Source organism: Strigops habroptila, chromosome 3 (genome assembly GCF_004027225.2).
Source record: "Strigops habroptila isolate Jane chromosome 3, bStrHab1.2.pri, whole genome shotgun sequence".
Lineage (NCBI taxonomy): Eukaryota > Metazoa > Chordata > Aves > Psittaciformes > Psittacidae > Strigops > Strigops habroptila.
This window is the reverse complement of record NC_044279.2, coordinates 243,700-260,996: the sequence shown is the minus strand read 5'-3', so window position 1 is coordinate 260,996 and position 17,297 is coordinate 243,700. Positions and strand designations below refer to the sequence as shown.

Here is a 17,297-nt window from a genome sequence, read left to right as displayed (position 1 = left end):
GCTCAGCCCCACACAGCTGCTCCAGCGCTGTCCCCTGGTGGGATGGGGAGGGAATCGGAAGGATAGAAGTGAGAAAACCAGTGGGTTGAGATAGAGACAATGGAATAGGTAAAGCAAAAGCTGCGTGTGCACAAGCACTGCAAAACCGGGAATTCATTCCCCATTTCCCATCACAGGCGGGTGTTCAGCCCTCACCGGGGCAGCCGGGCTCCATCCTGCATAACAGCTACTTGGGAAGACAAATGCCATCGCTCCCAATGCCCCCCTTCTTTCTTCTTCCCCCAGTTCATATGCTGAGCACAATGTCCTGTGACATGGGATGTCCCTTAGGTCAGTTGGGGTCACTGTCCCAGCTGTGTCCCCTCCTAAATTCTTGTGCACCCCCAGCTTGCTCACTGGGGTGAGGAACAGAAGAGGCCTTCACTGTGCAAGGAAACACCCCTGTGTGATCAGCCCTGCTCCAGCACAAACCCAAACACAGCCCATAGGAGCTGCAGTGAAGGAAATTTACTCTACCCCAGCCCAAACCAGCGCAGATCTCAACAGTTTGCTCTGCTTGAATTAACTTGTAATATTTTTCACTGCTAATCTTGGCTAGTAATAGAAGTAACTTGTCCAAGAAAAGCAGTATTTGCAATGAGTAGAGGGGCATTGTCCAAGTGCCTCTTGAACCCTGACAGACTTGGGGCATTGACCACCCCTTCAGGAAGCCTCTGCCAGGGTCTGACCACCCTCTGAGTAAGGAAATGCTTCCTCACGTCACAGCTCTGAGCCATCCCCATGCATCCTGCCCCTGGGTCCCAGGGAAAAGAGCTCAGCATGTCCCTCCCCACATCCCCCCTCAGGAAGCTGCAGAGCAATGAGGTCTCCTCTCAGCCTTCTCTTCTCCAACAAGACAAACCCCTTGTGCTCAGCGCTGCTCAGAGGCCAGGCCTGCAGCCCTTCACCAGCTTGGTTGTCCTCCTCTGGACCCATTTGAGGACCTTCACATCCTTCTCCAATGGTGGGGCCCAGCACTGCATGCAGTGCTCCAGGTGAGGCCACACCAACACAGAATACAGCAGGACAATCCCTTCTCTGGTTCTGCTGTGGTTGATGCACCCCAGGATGTGGTTTCCCTCCCAGTGCCAGGAGTCCCAGGAAACCTGCATCTCGAAGTGCAGTCAACTGTAATGCTGCAATAGTCAAAATCAGGTCTGGGGTTTATCGTGTCGGGTCCTGGGGAGCAATTCCTTGTGGAGCTGGGCAGCCCAGGGGAGGAGGCAGCACAGAAGGGCAAGGGAAGAGAGCTCTTGGTCTGGGCACGCTTCTGGCCATGTCAGGTACCGTGGAAGCAGCCCTGTGCCATGGCCATCCTTTTAGGATGCCGCTGTGTGCCGGCGGTGATGCCATATTCTCAGTGGCGGAGGCAGAGCTGACGCCTGTCAGGACCCTCCCCTTGGCTTCGGGGGGCTGCCGGTGCCCCATGCCACACAGCAGGGTTGGGGGGCTGCAGGGCCTTTGCTCACAGACGTCTGGTGTCAATGGGTTGTCATCAACCACCCTGGGTTCCCAGTGATCCAGCTCTGCCAGGGCTTCTCCCGGTGTGGGAAGCTGGCGTTCCTGGTGGGAGTAGCCCGGGCAGCGGGGTTTTAAGACAGTTTTAAGACCAGGAAATGGACACTGTGATCAAATTGCACAACCAGAGCTGTGGTGGTAATGTGGAAGCTCCTCGACGGGTACTAACTGTGGTTCCTGAGGTTTAAAGCCACGAGCTTTCATGGGGAGCAGCAGACCTCCTTGTCAGGGCATTTTACTTCATTACCAAAAGTTAGAGTTTCTGTAATGTAATTCCAAACCTTTTGATCAAGTTTTGCCATTGCCAAACGGAATGGCAAATGGCAAAAGTTGGATAAGAGCCTCCTTAAGCTGTATTACCTTCCCAGGCAGGCACTTACAGATGAACGGTCACCAAGTTACATACCTCTGGTCTAAAGCTTCCTGTGGGCTCTGATCTGGAACCGGTATTTGGAGGGTCTGGTCCCAAGCTGGTTTTTGTGGTGGCTGCGCTCAGCCTTTGCGCGGGTCTCCATGAGAGGCATAGGTCAGGATTCCCAGGTTGCATAAAGGGTATTGGTGTCCTCCTCCTCCTCCATCACAGGGGCTACAACCACCTCTGAGCACTGTGGGTTGTTCTGGTTGATATTTCTTTTTTCTTTGGTTTTGAGGCTGATGAGGCTGAGATTAAGCTCAGCAACAGGAGGGCAGGGATTACTGGATGTGGTGATTACCTGGGCAATGCATTTGAAATACCAGATTTGAGTACAGATGTAGCAAAATTGGGGTGAACAGGGAAAAAGTCACTAGAGGCAGATTGTTCATTTGGGAGGAAACTGGGGCAGCAAAAAGGAGTGTCAAGATCCATGGACAAGGTTACAGAGGTGCGTGAATGATGGGGGGGGGGGCTGTTTGGTGGTTCTGTGCTCAATCACCACAGCCCAGATCAGGGCAATAAACCAGATCTGTTCTTCTGACCATCCCTGTGTGTCCAACCTGCTCCTAGGTCTCTGGCTGTCACCAGAACCCTACGGATGGATCTTGGTGCCGGGTTGGTGCCTGCTTCAGTCCTGTCAGCAGCTGTGGCTGCCCCATCCCTGGTGGTGTTCAAGGCCAGGTTGGACGGGGCTTGAAGCCACCTGCTCTAGTGGAAGGTGTCCCTGCCCGTGGCAGGGGGTTGGAACTGGAGGAGCTTTAAGGTCCCTTCCAGCCCAACCCATTCCATGATTCTATGAGATATCCCCACCACAAAGTTCTCCTGCACATGGTGTGATTTGCAGGAGCTCCATGGGGTTGCTGTCAATGTACATCTCATGTAGTTCTATTCTGTTCTGGTAAAATGACTTGCCTGGGACCCATCAGCATAACAAGAAGGGCAAGACTGGGCTTTCAGGCGTTAAGTTTTCTGGCACTTACACAGTGTTTGAATTGCTGCGTGCTGCAGGAGAACTTGCCCCTTTGCAGGTCCTTTGCAGTAAGCACAGAGCAGTCTCCATGCTGATGGGGTATGAGCACAGGCATGGGATACTGGACTGAATGACAACTAAAAGCAGCTGTAAGGGAAGGTTCTGATACAAGGGAGCCCAGTTGCAGGCTCCAGTGAACTGAAGGTTTCTTCTGCATTGCCTGAGTCTGCCAGTTAATTGGGGCAGATGGGAAACCAGTGCTGGATTGTACCTACTCCTGAAGGCCACAGCTCTTCCATCCACTGCCCGATGTGGCTGTTGGGGACACCTGCAGCCATCAGACCTCCAGACCTTGTTCTCTGCATAGAAACAGGGTGGGGTTTATTTTACGTTATTTGTCCATTCCTAGAGCTTTTTTCTCATTCCCTGTGAGTGCTCATTCCTGTGGGTGCTGGGACTTCAGGCAGTAGAAGGGAGCTGGTTGCTTCCTCTGTCTGTGTTTCTCCCTCTCCTGTATGAAACTCTGCTTCAGCAGAATTCAACAGAACAAACAGTTCTGACTTCAGGATGCATCTTCTTGTTTACTGAGTCTTTGAGGCACTGGTGACACTTTACAAACCGTGGAGCACAGCATGCAGTCCCTGTAGATACACAGCTTCCAAAGAGCTGTGCCCGGAGTCCTGGTGTCACACATCGATAGTGCAGGTGACAGAACTGGCTAGAAGGCTGGGTTCCTGGGTTGATATTGTCCATGTGCCCTCTCGGTTTTTATCTTTGCTTACCAATATGAAAAATGGATCCTGAGGTGACTCTTCTCTGGGCTGTGATTTAGGATTTCTCCGCATGTATCTGGAGCCACTGTGATAACTGTTATCTGTCCAACTCCATCCTCCCCAGGGATCGGGGCTTCCACTTAACCTTTCCATGACTTAATTATGCTGCACGTAGGCTGAGGGGGCAGCACTGGTGTGTGGTGCTGATGCTGTGTTTGTGAAGCGCGGAGACCGTGTGGCTCATCATCATTAGCTAAATAATGTACTTGGCATTCCAAGAGCCGGAGTCTCCCTTTGTCTGATTTTCAGAGGCTCAGGCAATACACAAGGTCTTTCTCACCTTAAACCTCGTATCCTTCTAGGCCTGAGGTTAGTGTAAGTTAATGGGCACTTAGTTTTGCAGCTACAGTCTGCAGCAGGATCATGTTTGTGGTTCTTTGAACTTCAGACTAGTAAAAGAACTTGCTGGTCAACACTGATCCAAAGAGTTGAATTTAACGCTGGGGAAGTCCCGAAGGATTTGGAGAAATCAGATGTTACACTGGCATTTCTAAGAATAGGTGGGATGACTTGACAGCTCTTTGCTGCTTAAGTTAGCTTCCATCAAAGGAAGGCGTCATGGGAAGCTGTTGATAAAAGATAGATATCTAAGATGATCCAGGACATGGCATGTCAGGCAAACCTCGCCTTGGTCTGGTGTCAGCCAGTACTGGCTGATGTTAGCAGAAAAAAATCTTGCATAAGGATTTTAATTAAAATAATCAAGAAGCAGCGTGGTAAATGCTGGAAATCATTTCATCTGGATAAGATCAGCATCTGTATGTTCTGCACAAATGAAAGAGAATGTGGGTCACATTTACTGGAGTGACCTGAGATCAAAGGAGATGCCTGCTGAGATCATCCATGGACTCTGATATTAAATCTGCTGCTTCATTAGGGGGTTGACACAGCTCTTAAAAACTTTGTTGTGTTGGTCATAGATGTAAAGGGATGGGTAACTACAATCATTATCTGTACTGCTAACAAAAGTACACCATGCTGTCTGCATCCATCAGCTGGGGTGAGAGGTGCCCCTACAAGGCCCTTTGCTGAAGGCTCTGGCCCATCGTGCCACCAAGGGGAGGTAGGGCTGGAACGACCCTATAGATGCTGCTGCCTGGAAGGCTGCACAGGGAAATGGCCAGGTGTCCTAATGCTGGGAAGCAGCACTTTTCCTGGAAAGGTAACTAACTTCCCTCTTTCCCCACCTGCAGCACTGGCTGTTGGGAAGGGCTGTAACATGTGAAAGCTGCTAATGAGATCACATGTTGTTAGAAAAGGGTGTCTTGAGCTTCTCCTGCATCCACTTCAGGTGTTTCCAGTCAAACAAGGCCTAGCGAAGAAGTCCTCATTGATCCAAAGCTATGGTCTAGTGTAGCAAGAGACAAATCCCTTCTGCATGGTGCAAGTTCACAGGCAGCGGGTCTGTTTGCAGATGAAAAGGGGAAAATAAAAATCTTCTCAGAGAATCATGACCAGCCCCTGAAACAGCCACAGTTCATAGAATCATCCCAGATTCCTTGAAGGGAGCTTAAAGCTCATCCAGTTCCAACTCCCTGCCACGGGCAGGGACACCTTCCACTAGAGCAGGTTGCTCCAAGTCCCGTCCAACCTGGCCTTCAACACTGCCAAGGATGGGGCAGCCACAGCTTCTCTGGGCACCCTGTGCCAGCACCTCAGCACCCTCACAGGGAAGAACTTCTGCCTAATGTCTCTTGTTGATACAGTCTGTGCTGGGGACAGCATCATCTGGGTACCACTGGTAGTTTGAGGTGAGCAGAGTCTGACCAGCTTGTAAAGAGTAGCTATGGCCTTTTTGCTTCATGTCTTTAAAGGATCTGATGTTTCTGAACACCTGCAACAGTCTTCTCTTGATAGACAAGGGAAGCATGTCCCTTTGTCACATCACACAAGGCAGCACTCATCACACAAGCATCTCTGTCTTAAGCTGGGCATCACCTCTGCAAAATTCCTTCATCCTGATGGGCAGTGATCCTTCATCCAGGATGGGCTGGGGCTGGATAAAGTAAGTGCGCTGCCTTACGTTATGTGGTGTGTTTGCAGAAGTCCCTTCCCTGGAAGCGGTGTTCTTCTGGGGGCAGGAGCAGGTTTTCCACCAGGAATGTAATTCATACTTCATTGGTGAAGAATGGGGTTCATCTGACTAATGTAGATGTCCATCAACAAGGGTACCTCTGCTCCTGAGCTGATGGTCTGCTGTAGGACCCCTATGAGGGGCACCGCTCTGGGGCACTGAGAGCAGGTGTCATGTCTGCAGCAGCATAGGTGGATGGTGCTCATGATTTTGCTCTCTGGCTATGAAAGAGGCCTGGAGCTGCTAACTCAGATGTAGACACAGACGTGAGTTCTTTTCCTCCTGGCATTGTTCATGGATGTTGTTCTCCTTTCATCTGTGGTACCAGGAGTTGGAGGAGGCTTTGGGGACCCCATGGGAGCAGATGTGGCTCTGGGGCTATCTTGGGGTCTAAGCTAATGAATACTGTATACATGTAGCACTAGCTCTGGTTCCTGCACTGATGTCAAACTAAGCCTTGCATGCGTGTTCTTTCTTAACCAAAATATAGAGACTTTCCCAGGCTCCTGGACATCCTTGACCACCTTTTGCTTGGTTTCTGTTGCGGTGTCTCAATCTCGCTCTCTCTTTGTGTTTTGCAGCTGAAACCCCAATTGAGGAGTTCACCCCGACCCCGGCCTTCCCTGCGCTCCAGTACCTGGAATCAGTGGATGTGGAAGGTGTCGCTTGGAGAGCAGGGCTTCGCACGGGGGACTTTCTGATCGAGGTGAGCCAGGAAGGGGCAGGGAGGGTGAGCGGTGGCTGCCACCAGCATCTACCTCTGCAGGGCTTGCGTCTTGCATGAAATTGGTTTGCTCTATAAGGCGTTTTGAGAGCTGGGAAATAATTGTTACTGGCATGCCTGCTGCCTGATGTCTTGATGAAAAGCTGTAGTTCAGGTACAGTAATTCAAGCAGTTGCATGTTCTCTGTGCTAGAAGATGAGCGGACAGGTTCCCTTCTGTTAACTGAAAATGAAGGTTGGAGAAAAGACTGATCAGATGCTCTGTCTGGAGCCCAATGTCAGGGTTGTTTTGTACTGGTGTTTATTACAGCTTTTCCCAATGTGGTGCAAGTATTGGGGTCTATAGAGAAGATTGGTCAGGTATGACGGGCTCTGCTCTGGTATCTCCCCTCTGGTGGAGCTGATGCTGAGGCTGTGCATTGCCTTCATTCCACTCCAAGGCCAAAGCCGGATGGATTTTCCTGGTCATGTTTAACAGAAAGGCAAGCAAGGACCAGAGGCATGTTAAACAAGTGTCTGGGGTGCTCAGCAGCAAGGTACAGTGAGGTGAGATCCAGGTGAAGACTCCCTGGGACACAGGCAGGAGACAGGAGAAAAATGACACAAGGAGCAGACAGGGCACAGAGCGGTCATGACACATGAGCTGCCACGTGGAGAGTGAGCACACCAGAGGATGGTCTTAAGGAGTGATTTAAAAGAGAGCAATAAACAGTAATTTGTTTACAGGGACTCTCCTCACTAAAGGAGGAAAGTGTAGGAGACATCACTGTGGTGCTTGTGAGGGAAAATGGCATTCAGAACCCGACGGGTGCAGTGTGAAGAGGCCAGGTCTGCGTTCTTACAGCCGGGGGAAGGGCTGTTCCGATTGGTGTCATTCCCATGAGGAATGATTCAGGTGCTTGTGAATCACCCAGTCACGATGCCCATGTCTGGGCCTTCACTGTAAAGGGATCCCAGAGAGTTTGTTTCAAACAGGGATGAGTCGGTGCAGGAAGGAGTGTGAGATGGATCCTGCCATTTCCAAGGGAGCAACAAGGGCAGAAGAGGTGGAGTGAGGCTGAATGGATACCGACCATGCGTTAGATGGGATGGGAAGGGGAACTGTGAGGGTTTGAGGTGTGTTGCGTGGTTGAGCTCCACTGCAAGTATCCTCACAGCAAGTGCCGAGCAGCGTGCAGGGGACAGGTAGTCGTACAGCTGGAGGAAGGGCTGGCATCCCATGGGATTCTTCTCTCTCGCATCATCCCATGCAAAAATCATGAGGCTTTAAGCCCAGTAGTGCAGGATGTGATACCTGCATTGGTCTGAGGTAGGGCAGGGGTGTGTAGGTTGTGGTTGTGTGTGGTGTTGGGCAAGCAGAGCTGCACCTTCTGGTGGGAGGACGAGGGAGGTTGTGCTGGTTGTGGAACTGGGACCAGGAGGCAAGTGATGAGGCTTCGCTCAGCTCGGCTGCCATGTTTCGCTCTGCTGACAAACACTCCTTTTGCCAGGGGTGGTCATCACTATGTACCAGACAGCTGGTTCAGGCGCCCTGGAGCTCCCAGCAGTGCTCTGGGGGTTCGCTGGAGCGAGGAGCTCAGACACAGCCATGGACTTGACGTTGGATGCGTGGCTGATGGAAAACCTGTGCCTGAAGCAGAGATGGGCTGTGATGTGTCCATGCTGTGATGTGTCTGTGCTGAGGTGCTGAATGTGCTGTGCCCTTCATCCAGGATGGGAAGTCCCATGGTGGTGCTGGGCAGGCAGAAGGGTGGACGGGCAGCATGTGAGACATGGAGCCGTGTAGCCAGGGACACTGGGAATCCCACGGCGGGTGGACCGTGGGCTTCACCCATCAGCAGAGGTGCAGGTCAGGAAGAGCACACCCCTCTGCCGGTCTCCTTCCTGCTGTTAGTGGGGCTCAGATCTCCCTTCCATACCAGCAGCAAACCTTTGGAGAGCAGCTCCCGGTGTGGCCATTTGCTCCGTCCATCCTGGGCCTGGCTCCTGCAGCCGGAATGTCCCCAAAAGCTGCAGGTGGGAGGCTGCTGGCAAAGGCTGCATGACCCAGATAGCCTTGTGCAAACAGCTCCTCTGTCCTTGGGATGTCTTCTGCTGCATCCTTGGGGTGTCTTCTGCAGCCTCTAAAGAAAGCCAGTGAAGTACCAGTTGTCATAAGCCTGACAAACCCGTTATAGAGCTTGTGCATTTTCTGATATGTGCGATTACAAAACCAGAAAGAATTTGAGATGCACATAAAGCCGCGTGGGGTGCGAGGAGTAGATTGAGGAGCAGGTCAGTACTGCAGTGGAGCAGCCTCGTCTGGGCTGGGACTCATGGTCCCTCTCCCCTCGCTCCTAGTTGGGATGTTGAGCTGCAGAATGGATGTATTTACTGGTTGCCCTTTCCTTGGGATCAGCTAGCTGAGTTGGCTTCCCCTGTGGCTGCGTGATCATTAAATCTGTGGCAAGTGGAGCAATAAGCATGTGTGGTTTCCCTGGGAAGGGAAGCCGGAGGTGGGTTTAGAATGAGCACAGCAGCTTTGCCGCAGTGTAAAGCTACATCCCACGGGCAATAGTCAGAAAAGGAGATGCTGTGATATAGCTTGAAGCCTTGTACAGGTCTCTGGGACCATCTTCAACCTGTCCAAGTGTATGGATTAGAGGTGTTAAATTTAGACGGAAGGTGCATGGGCATTTTGAGACTTCATTTCTAGCCTTGTAACTTGTAGCCCGAGACCATCTCTTGCTGAAATTAATCTTTAGCCTTTTAGCTTTAAAGATTTCCTAGTGTTGGAGATCAGTGCTAGATGTAGGTAAGGTGCTTTAACACTGGAGTTAGCAAATCAGAATCACAGACTGGTTTGGGTTGGAAGGGACCTTAAAACTCATCCAGTTCCAAACCCCCTGCCACGGGCAGGGACACCTTCCACTAGACCAGGTTGTTCCAAGCCCCATCCAAGGCCTCTCAGCACCTTCCATATGAATGAAGGGCCATGAGTGGTCTTGCCCAGCATGGCAGGCTGAAGCCTGCTTGGTCGGCAAGTTGAGGTGGCTTTGTCAGTGGGATCCATGGGATGGCTGTATGGAGCTCAGGACACTCGTTTGACAAGTGCTGGTGTCCTCATGTGATACTTCCTTCAGCAAGACTGGTCTGTGTTCGTGTTTAACTAGGAGACCTCTCCCTGATTTTGTAAAGGTGGAGAATTCCATCAGACCCCTCCCTGGCTCCTCCAGTCTCCCCAGTTGCTGGCACTTGAGTGTATGAACCCCTGAGACTCACTTCCTGGTACTCGGATCTCTTGACACATGTGCACACACATGTGCACTGGATCCCACAGGCCTTTAGGCACTGGGTCTGTCCAGCAGTTGGTCTCCAGTCCCCAGGTCTCCCTGGCTGCTCCGGACACTGGGTTTACCAGTAGCTGACTCTCAACCCACTGGTCAGCCTGGTCCTTCAGTAGCAAATCCCCAGACTCCCAGTCTCTTTGTTCTTCTCTGCTTGTTCTTGCCCAATCTACCATCATCCTACCCTGTTCCTGCCTTCAGTCCTTTCACTGAGCATCTTGGTATGTCTGGCACATGTCAACATAGAGTTAACACAAGACCCAGCAGTAACAACCCATTCTGTCTTCAGCCTGTACATACTGATGCACGCTGCCTGCTCGCCCCTCTCCCCTGGGATTTATCTCGTGCTGATCCCAGCTTTAACAGCATCTGCTGCGGGGCTGCCCAGCTCCCTTACGCTCCTCCACCTCGGGTTGTCTTCTGGCTCTGAGCTGTGGCAGAGGGAGCTGGGAGCTGTGGAGAGACGTAACCTCAGTCCTGCAATGCCACCTACCAACAGAAATCCAGCATCAGAAGCAGCATGTCTAAAATGCTGCGCTCATGGCATATGCTGGGGCCCTTACACCAGCCGAGTCTCTAGTCTTCCAAGTCTTTGCAGCTCTAAAGTACCATAATAATAGACTGGAATATGTTGCTCTCCTTCCACTGGCTCTTTTTCCCTCGCCTTTTGGATTTGTTGCTTTTTCTGGTCTCCTTTGTCGTGCTTTAAATCCTCTCTCAGGAGGTCCAGTCACTTGAGCCTTCTCTACACACTGGAGTGAACAGGTTTGGTTTCTAATCCCAGCATATCCTGTGGAGTGTTCACAAGTGCTGAATCAGCTTTTTGTGTTGGCTCAGCCTCTGCTTGCTGCAAAGTATTCAGTGGAAATCTGATCTGGGGTTTGTTACTGCTGAAGGTTGAAGCACTGTCTAGGTTTTAAGCTTGCAGGGGAACCCTCTGATGCTGGACCAGATTGTCCGGACCCTTTAGTGCACAGCTCACAGGGAGGAAATTCTGCCTCGAGGAGCACAAAGCCTGCAGGGCAGGGGCTGCACGGACTGTGTGTGTATCACACAAGCAGGGCAGGGGGATGCATCACACAGCACTGTTCCCTGCTCCACTGGCAGCCTGTACAGGGGCTTCCTGCCCACCGGCTGCACGCTGGGCTGGCTGGAGGCAGGGAATGGGCGGGACAGTGGCAGGGCAGTCCTTTGGTCTGCTGGGGGAACCAGGCAAGTCACTTATGGTTGTCTTGCAGCCCTTCAGCTTTATCCCATGAGCTGCTGCTCACCCTTGGTCTCACTGTTCTGTTCACTTCCCAACCCCTGTCCCTCAGTTTCCTGGTTTGACCCCCCCATGGCCACTGTCAGAACTGCATATCTGGTTTTGCTTTCTGATGGGCACAATCGCTGCTTCCTTTCTTTACCTGTCAAAAGCCCAGAGGCCTCCAAACATGCATGTGCCCATGTGTCAGGAGAAGCCACCCAGGTGAAACTCCAGAAGTAACTGCTCAGCATCTTGTTATCTGCTGGTTCAACAGCCAAAGGATCCCACTTTGCAGATTCTTATGCTGAAACAAGTACATGAACCAAGTTATCTGGTATCACGAGGTCTTCTAAAGACAGATCCTCAGTTCATCACCAGTGTGGAGGCTACCCTTTCTTCCTCATGACTGACCTTCCCATCTGTCAGGAGTGGGATTCAGATCAGCCACGGGCAGAGCAGCCTGTGGTGCTGGTTGACATGGGCTGTGCCTGGAATGTGAAGGGACAGACAATTCCCAGGGCTTCCGCTTCCTTAAGGCAGGCAGATCAGAGGCACCAAGCTCAGGCCTTGACCTTCCAGTTCTGAGATCTCCACCTCTCTCCCTCTCTCACACGGTATTTCTATGTATAGATGAGTAACCTCAGTGTTTACTCGGCATCTCTTTTAGCTGCATTTCCATCATTCCTGCTTCAAGAAGAGTGGTTGGAGGACAGCTCTAATGTGAAGCCAAGTTCTGCTTTTCTTGGCTTGTCCATGTCCTTGTTTCAACACCACGGTGCCAGCTGTCCATGGGGCACTGTAACCTCCAAAATACCACCATGGTCCTACAACGATAGGGCTGCTGCAACAGCACAGACACAGGTGATCTCAGCATATGGCCTTCGGTAAAGATCTGTGGTGGGATTCATCTCACCTTACCTCCAGCTTCAGTTACCTGGGTGCCTGCACCACCTGCCTTGCTTTGTCTGGCAGTGCTGCCTGCGGAGACCAAATACATGTGGAGATGAAATATGAGGCAGTGAACTCAACTGACCTGGCCTGGACTCTGCCTTAGGATGCGACAAGTCTGGTGGATTCTGGAGAGGGGCTTTGGACAAGGGCCTGTAGGGACAGGACAAGGGGGAATGGCTTTAACCTGCCAGAGGGGAGATTGAGATGAGCTCTTAGGCAGAAGTTCTTCCCTGTGAGGGTGCTGAGGCGCTGGCACAGGGTGCCCAGAGAAACTGTGGCTGCGCCGTCCCTGGCAGTGTTCAAGGCCAGGTTGGACAGGGCTTGGAGCAACCTGCTCTAGTGGAAGGTGTCCCTGCCCGTGGCAGGGGGTTGGAACTGGATGAGCTTTAAGGTCCCTTCCAACACAAACCATTCCATGGTTCTTTGATTCACTGACCAGCTCTCCCCTGAGTCTACAGGAATCTCAGGAAAGCTTTTTCCAGGGTAGGTACCCATTGCGTGGACGGCAGGTTGTGTCAGGTGAATCCCAGCACCGCGGCCTCTTCGCAAAGGCGCAGTATTCCATAGTGCTGTGGGTGAGAAATGCTAAACATGGAGCATCTCCTTGGAGCATCTGGGGTTTGTTTTCTGTGGTCTCAGGGGCTTCTCTCAGAGGAACTGCCAGAGTCTGCGCACTCTCGGCGTTGTGGGTGTAGCTGCGTGTGCTGTTGCCACTGGTTCTCCTCAGGATTATGGGAGGCAAAGCCTTGATGACAAACCAGCAGTGACTCTCCAATGTGAAGTCAGGGAATTTTGTGGCGTCCATGTGCTCTGAGGTGGTGACTTCTGGAGACTCAGAAGCAATACTGAGATTGCTGTGAGTCTGTCCTGTTTGCTGGCCTCCAGCAGCAGACACAGGAGAAGGAAACCCTTCCTGGACACAGTGCTTTCATTTGGAGGTTCAGTCTTTGAACATGATTCTGAGCATGGTATCTCTATCACATCAAGAGATCTGGTTCATTTCTCCCATCCCCAAGGTGCCCGCTTGCTCATTGCAGTCCATCTGTCTCACAAAAGTCATCTCCAGTTGATGGTGGACCAAGAACTTCAATAGCACAAGGTTTCGTCACAGCTCTGAAACTTTCCTCAAGTTCCTCGCTGTGGAGGCCATCACGTCGAGGTGTGTTGAGCCATATGGCAGTAGGGGACAGTGTTGGAGGCCTGGCTTTACCCTGTCTGTAGTCCTGGAGGCTGTACTGTGACTGTGTTGCTAGAGATGCCTCCATCAGCTCTGCCTTCAGTGGTGGCAGGACGTGACTGGTCTCTGACGAGAACATGGATGGTTTTTACTTCCCCATCACTGCAAGTCCCTCTCTGTGCTGCTGTGTGCCCCCTGCAGCATCCCCAGCTCCCACATGGGTTGTCTTGGCTATCTCTGGAAACTGCAGCTTTCAGTCAGTGGCCTGGATGTCAGGTAGCTCTGAAGACTGCTCATTTCCTGTGAGAAATACTCCTCTTAGTAACAGAAGGACCATGAGCAGATGTGATTTCGTAGCTTGGTGGACCATATTTTCATCCTTAGCTATGGCCAGATCCTTACCCGCTACAGAAACTTGTGTCCTGGTTATATACGAGTCTTTTACATCTTCAAATGGAGGGATTTTCTCTTAGTTCCCTGAGCGTGTGTCTCAGCACAGTTTCCAAATAGCTTTTAGTGGGAAAGTGGAGAGAATCTTCTCCCATCACTCCTTGTCACAGCTCTCTGGGGATCTTTGAGGGTTTTTCCATCAACGAGTTACTCTGTTTCACAGTGAAACCGTAAGTTTGGGCTGATCTTCCTCCTGAGCCAGCTTTTGAACCCACAGCTGGGTATTCTCTCCTCTGTAGAGGCACAGTAGTGATAGTTGGAAGGGTTCTCTGGGATCCTGCTCTGAGAAGGGCTACATCAGGTCAACTGTGGCTCTGTCCACCCAAGCCTCAGGAACCCTCTGTAGGAAACCATGTGCTGTTGGTGCTGCTCTGGTCCTTCTGGTGGCCTGTTCTGGGGCCCTTCTGTGCTCCTGGAAAGTTTTGTTTTTCTAGCATCTGTGTCCAACCTGACCCTCCTAAACCACAATCTGTGGCTGTTGGCCACGGTCGTTACATGATCTGCTCCTTCAGGAAGAGTTCGGCTCAGTCATCTCTGTAAGTGCCCTGTGAGCAGTCACAGGCTCCTTGCTGGCTTTTTGTTGTGCAGTCTGGGACTGGAGCCTCTTCAGTTTCTCCCCATCTCTCTAGAATTCCATGGCTGAAAACTGAGCACAGTATTCCAGGTGCAGCCTCACCAGCACTGAGTGAAAAGGATGATAACTCCCCTCAAGCTGCTGGCCAGGCTGGGGAGCCCAGCCTTGTTCAACAGGAGGGCGTGTTACAGGTTCATACTGTGGCTGGCCAGCCATAGAATCATGGAATGTTTTGTGTTGGGAGGGACCTTAAAGCTCCTCCAGTTTCAACCCCCTGCCACGGGCAGGGACACCTTCCACTAGAGCAGGTTGCTCCAAGCCCCTGTGTCCAACCTGGCCTTCAACACTACCAGGGATGGGGCAACCACAGCTTCTCTGGGCACCCTGTGCCAGCACCTCAGCACCCTCACAGGGAAGAGCTTCTGCCTCAGAGCTCATCTCAATCTCCCCTCTGGCAGGTTAAAGCCATTCCCCTTGGCCTGTCCCTACAGGCCCTTGTCCAAAGCCCCTCTCCAGGTTTCCTGGAGCCCCTTTGGGCACTGGAGCTGCTCTAAGGTCTGCCCTTCAGGAGCCTTCTCTTCTCCAGGCTGAACCAGCCCAGTTCTCTCAGCCTTTCCTCATAGGAGACATGCTACGTCCCTCTGGCCATTTTTGTGTCTATTCTCTTGACCCCTTCCAATGAATGCAGCAGCTCTTCTACAAAGAACCTGTTGCTTTCCCACTACTGGCTGCCCATCTTATATTGTCTGTTAGGCTCCGAGGTCTGTGAGCACGCTTTGTCCATGAACACTGAGACACAACACAGAGTTAAGCACTTTGGTCACATTTGTATTGGTCACAACTGGTTTTTTATCAGCACACTCGCATTTTCCCGAACTTCCTTTTGGTGCCAGTGAATCCCAGAAGATGTCCTTGTTTTGCTGAATGTCTTCTGATAGTCTTTGCTCCAGCTGGGCTTTGGCCTTCCTGATCCTGTCCCTTGTGCTTGAGCATTGTTTTCATTGCTTTGGTGCCTGTCACTGTTTCTCCTCACATGTTTTGTTTCAGGTCATTAAGAAGCTTGATTCCTCCCCAAGCTGCCCCTCTGCAAAGTGCCTGGTCTTCTAAATGGCAGCATGGGTGGGTTGTTCCTGACATCTCAACAACTTCTCTTTGCAAAGCAGCCCCCCCCTTCCCTTCAGGCTGTTTTCAGGGAGCTGAAGTCTGTCCTGAACCTCAGGATCCTGCCTCTGCTGCTCACCTTTCCAGCCTCCTCCAGGTGCTCAGTGCAGCCATCTCACCCTTGCTGCCCCGTCACCACATTCCCCACCAGTTTTGCCCTGTTGGTGAGCAGCAAGTCAAGCAGAGGTCACCTCTAGCAGCCAGTGTTCTTGTTAGGAAATTGTCACCAGTGGTCTGGGAGCCTCCTGGATTCCCTGGCCAGTGATCCATTGCCTTCCCAGCAGACATCTGGACAGTCAAAATGCTGGAAAAGATAAGGGCTTGCCAGACTTCCAGTAGTTGTTTGTGGATGACCTCACCCACCATCTCCTCTTGGGCAGTGGTAACAGACCCTGCTACTCCTACCCTAGATCCAGAGACTCTCAGAAGGCAGGTATTAGGTGCATGTATTGGGCATGTATGGGTTAGATCTTAGGCAGAAGCTCTTCCCTGTGAGGGTGCTGAGGCGCTGGCACAGGGTGCCCAGAGAAGCTGTGGCTGCCCCATCCCTGGCAGTGTTCGAGGCCAGGTTGGACAGGGCTTGGAGCAACCTGCTCTAGTGGACCTTTACTGACATGCTTCCTCCAGACCTTCCTCTGAGCTCTGGGCTTAGGTCCCCATTCTCTGATGACCCAGTTTAAAGTCCTTCTCTGCACTTCAGCAAGCGTGGTTGCTGAGGTGTTCTTCCCTTTCGCAGTTACACAGAGTCTTTCTTTTCCTGGTAATCTTCTGTCATCCCCAGTGGGGTACCAGGATCAAGGAAGCTCAGTCACAGCGGGCAGCATCAGCTGCAGGGCCAGGCGTCACTCTCGCAGACGTGTGCACTCCAGTGGGTCTGTACTTCAGCCTGAAGAGTTTTTGGGGACAGGCTGTTGAGAACAGAGGTGGAACACGCTCTTGCTGTGTCTCCATCACCCATGACCCCAAAGGCTTGCAGACTTTGAGCTGCTCAGGGTTTTTCCTGGATGTGTCACTGTGACCCGCCTGGATGAGCAGCAAGGGGACAGAGTCTCCAAATCATTCCACAACACTGCCAATGCAGTGGGGCAGGCAACAAACCTTCCAGGACAGTAGTTCTGGCTGGTACATGGTGTCTGTGTCCCATGCCTGGTGACAGCCTTCCTGTGACAATACCATGGGCTAGGGTAGCTAGCAGAAGACCTATGTATGGTCCCTCACTCTTCCAGCACAAGGTCACCTGGCAGAACCACTGAAGGTTTTTCACCAAGGTGGCCTCTGAATTGTGTGGTTCCTTTCCTCAGTTCTGTTCTTCTGAGGCAGAGCTCTGTCTGCATTTAAATGTGTTTTGTTCTTCTTTATCATAGAATCATAGAACGGTTTGGGTTGGAAAGGCCCTTAAGATTATCTAGTTCCAGCCCTCTGCCATGGGCAGGGATGCCTCACACCAGACCATGTCACCCAAGGCTCTGTCCAACCTGGCCTTGAACACTGCCAGGGATGGAGCATTTACCACTTCTTTGGGCAGCCTATTCCTTAACCATTTGACAAATCCTGTTCAGAAGTCACCTGCATCTCCCACCCCCTGCAGCAGAGGCGTCCCAGGAGGCAGCAGTTGAGTGCAGAGAGTCCTGCAGGAGAGCAGCAGGGCATGACTTCAGTGGCTGAGGTGGAGCTGCCAGCAGCTCTCCATTTTATCCTAGAAGTGGATCCATCACCCAATGCTGGCTTCAGATCATTAGATATATACACAAGAGGTACAAAGTAGAACACTCCCAGTTACAATGATTGGTCAGTAACCTACTCCTACTACTATTAATAATTGCTGTGTCATTCCTCCTAA

General features: G+C 51.7%; 1 protein-coding gene across 1 annotated transcript in view; it reads left to right on the top strand.

The window, feature by feature from the left end:
- SHANK3 (SH3 and multiple ankyrin repeat domains 3) overlaps window positions 1-17,297 on the top strand; it is a 324,463-nt gene that overhangs the window by 248,525 nt on the left and 58,641 nt on the right. Inside the window, exon 19 of the mRNA XM_030472062.1 lies at window positions 6,431-6,555. Within this exon, the coding sequence (XP_030327922.1) occupies window positions 6,431-6,555 (125 nt within the window). The remainder of the gene's footprint in view (window positions 1-6,430; window positions 6,556-17,297) is intronic.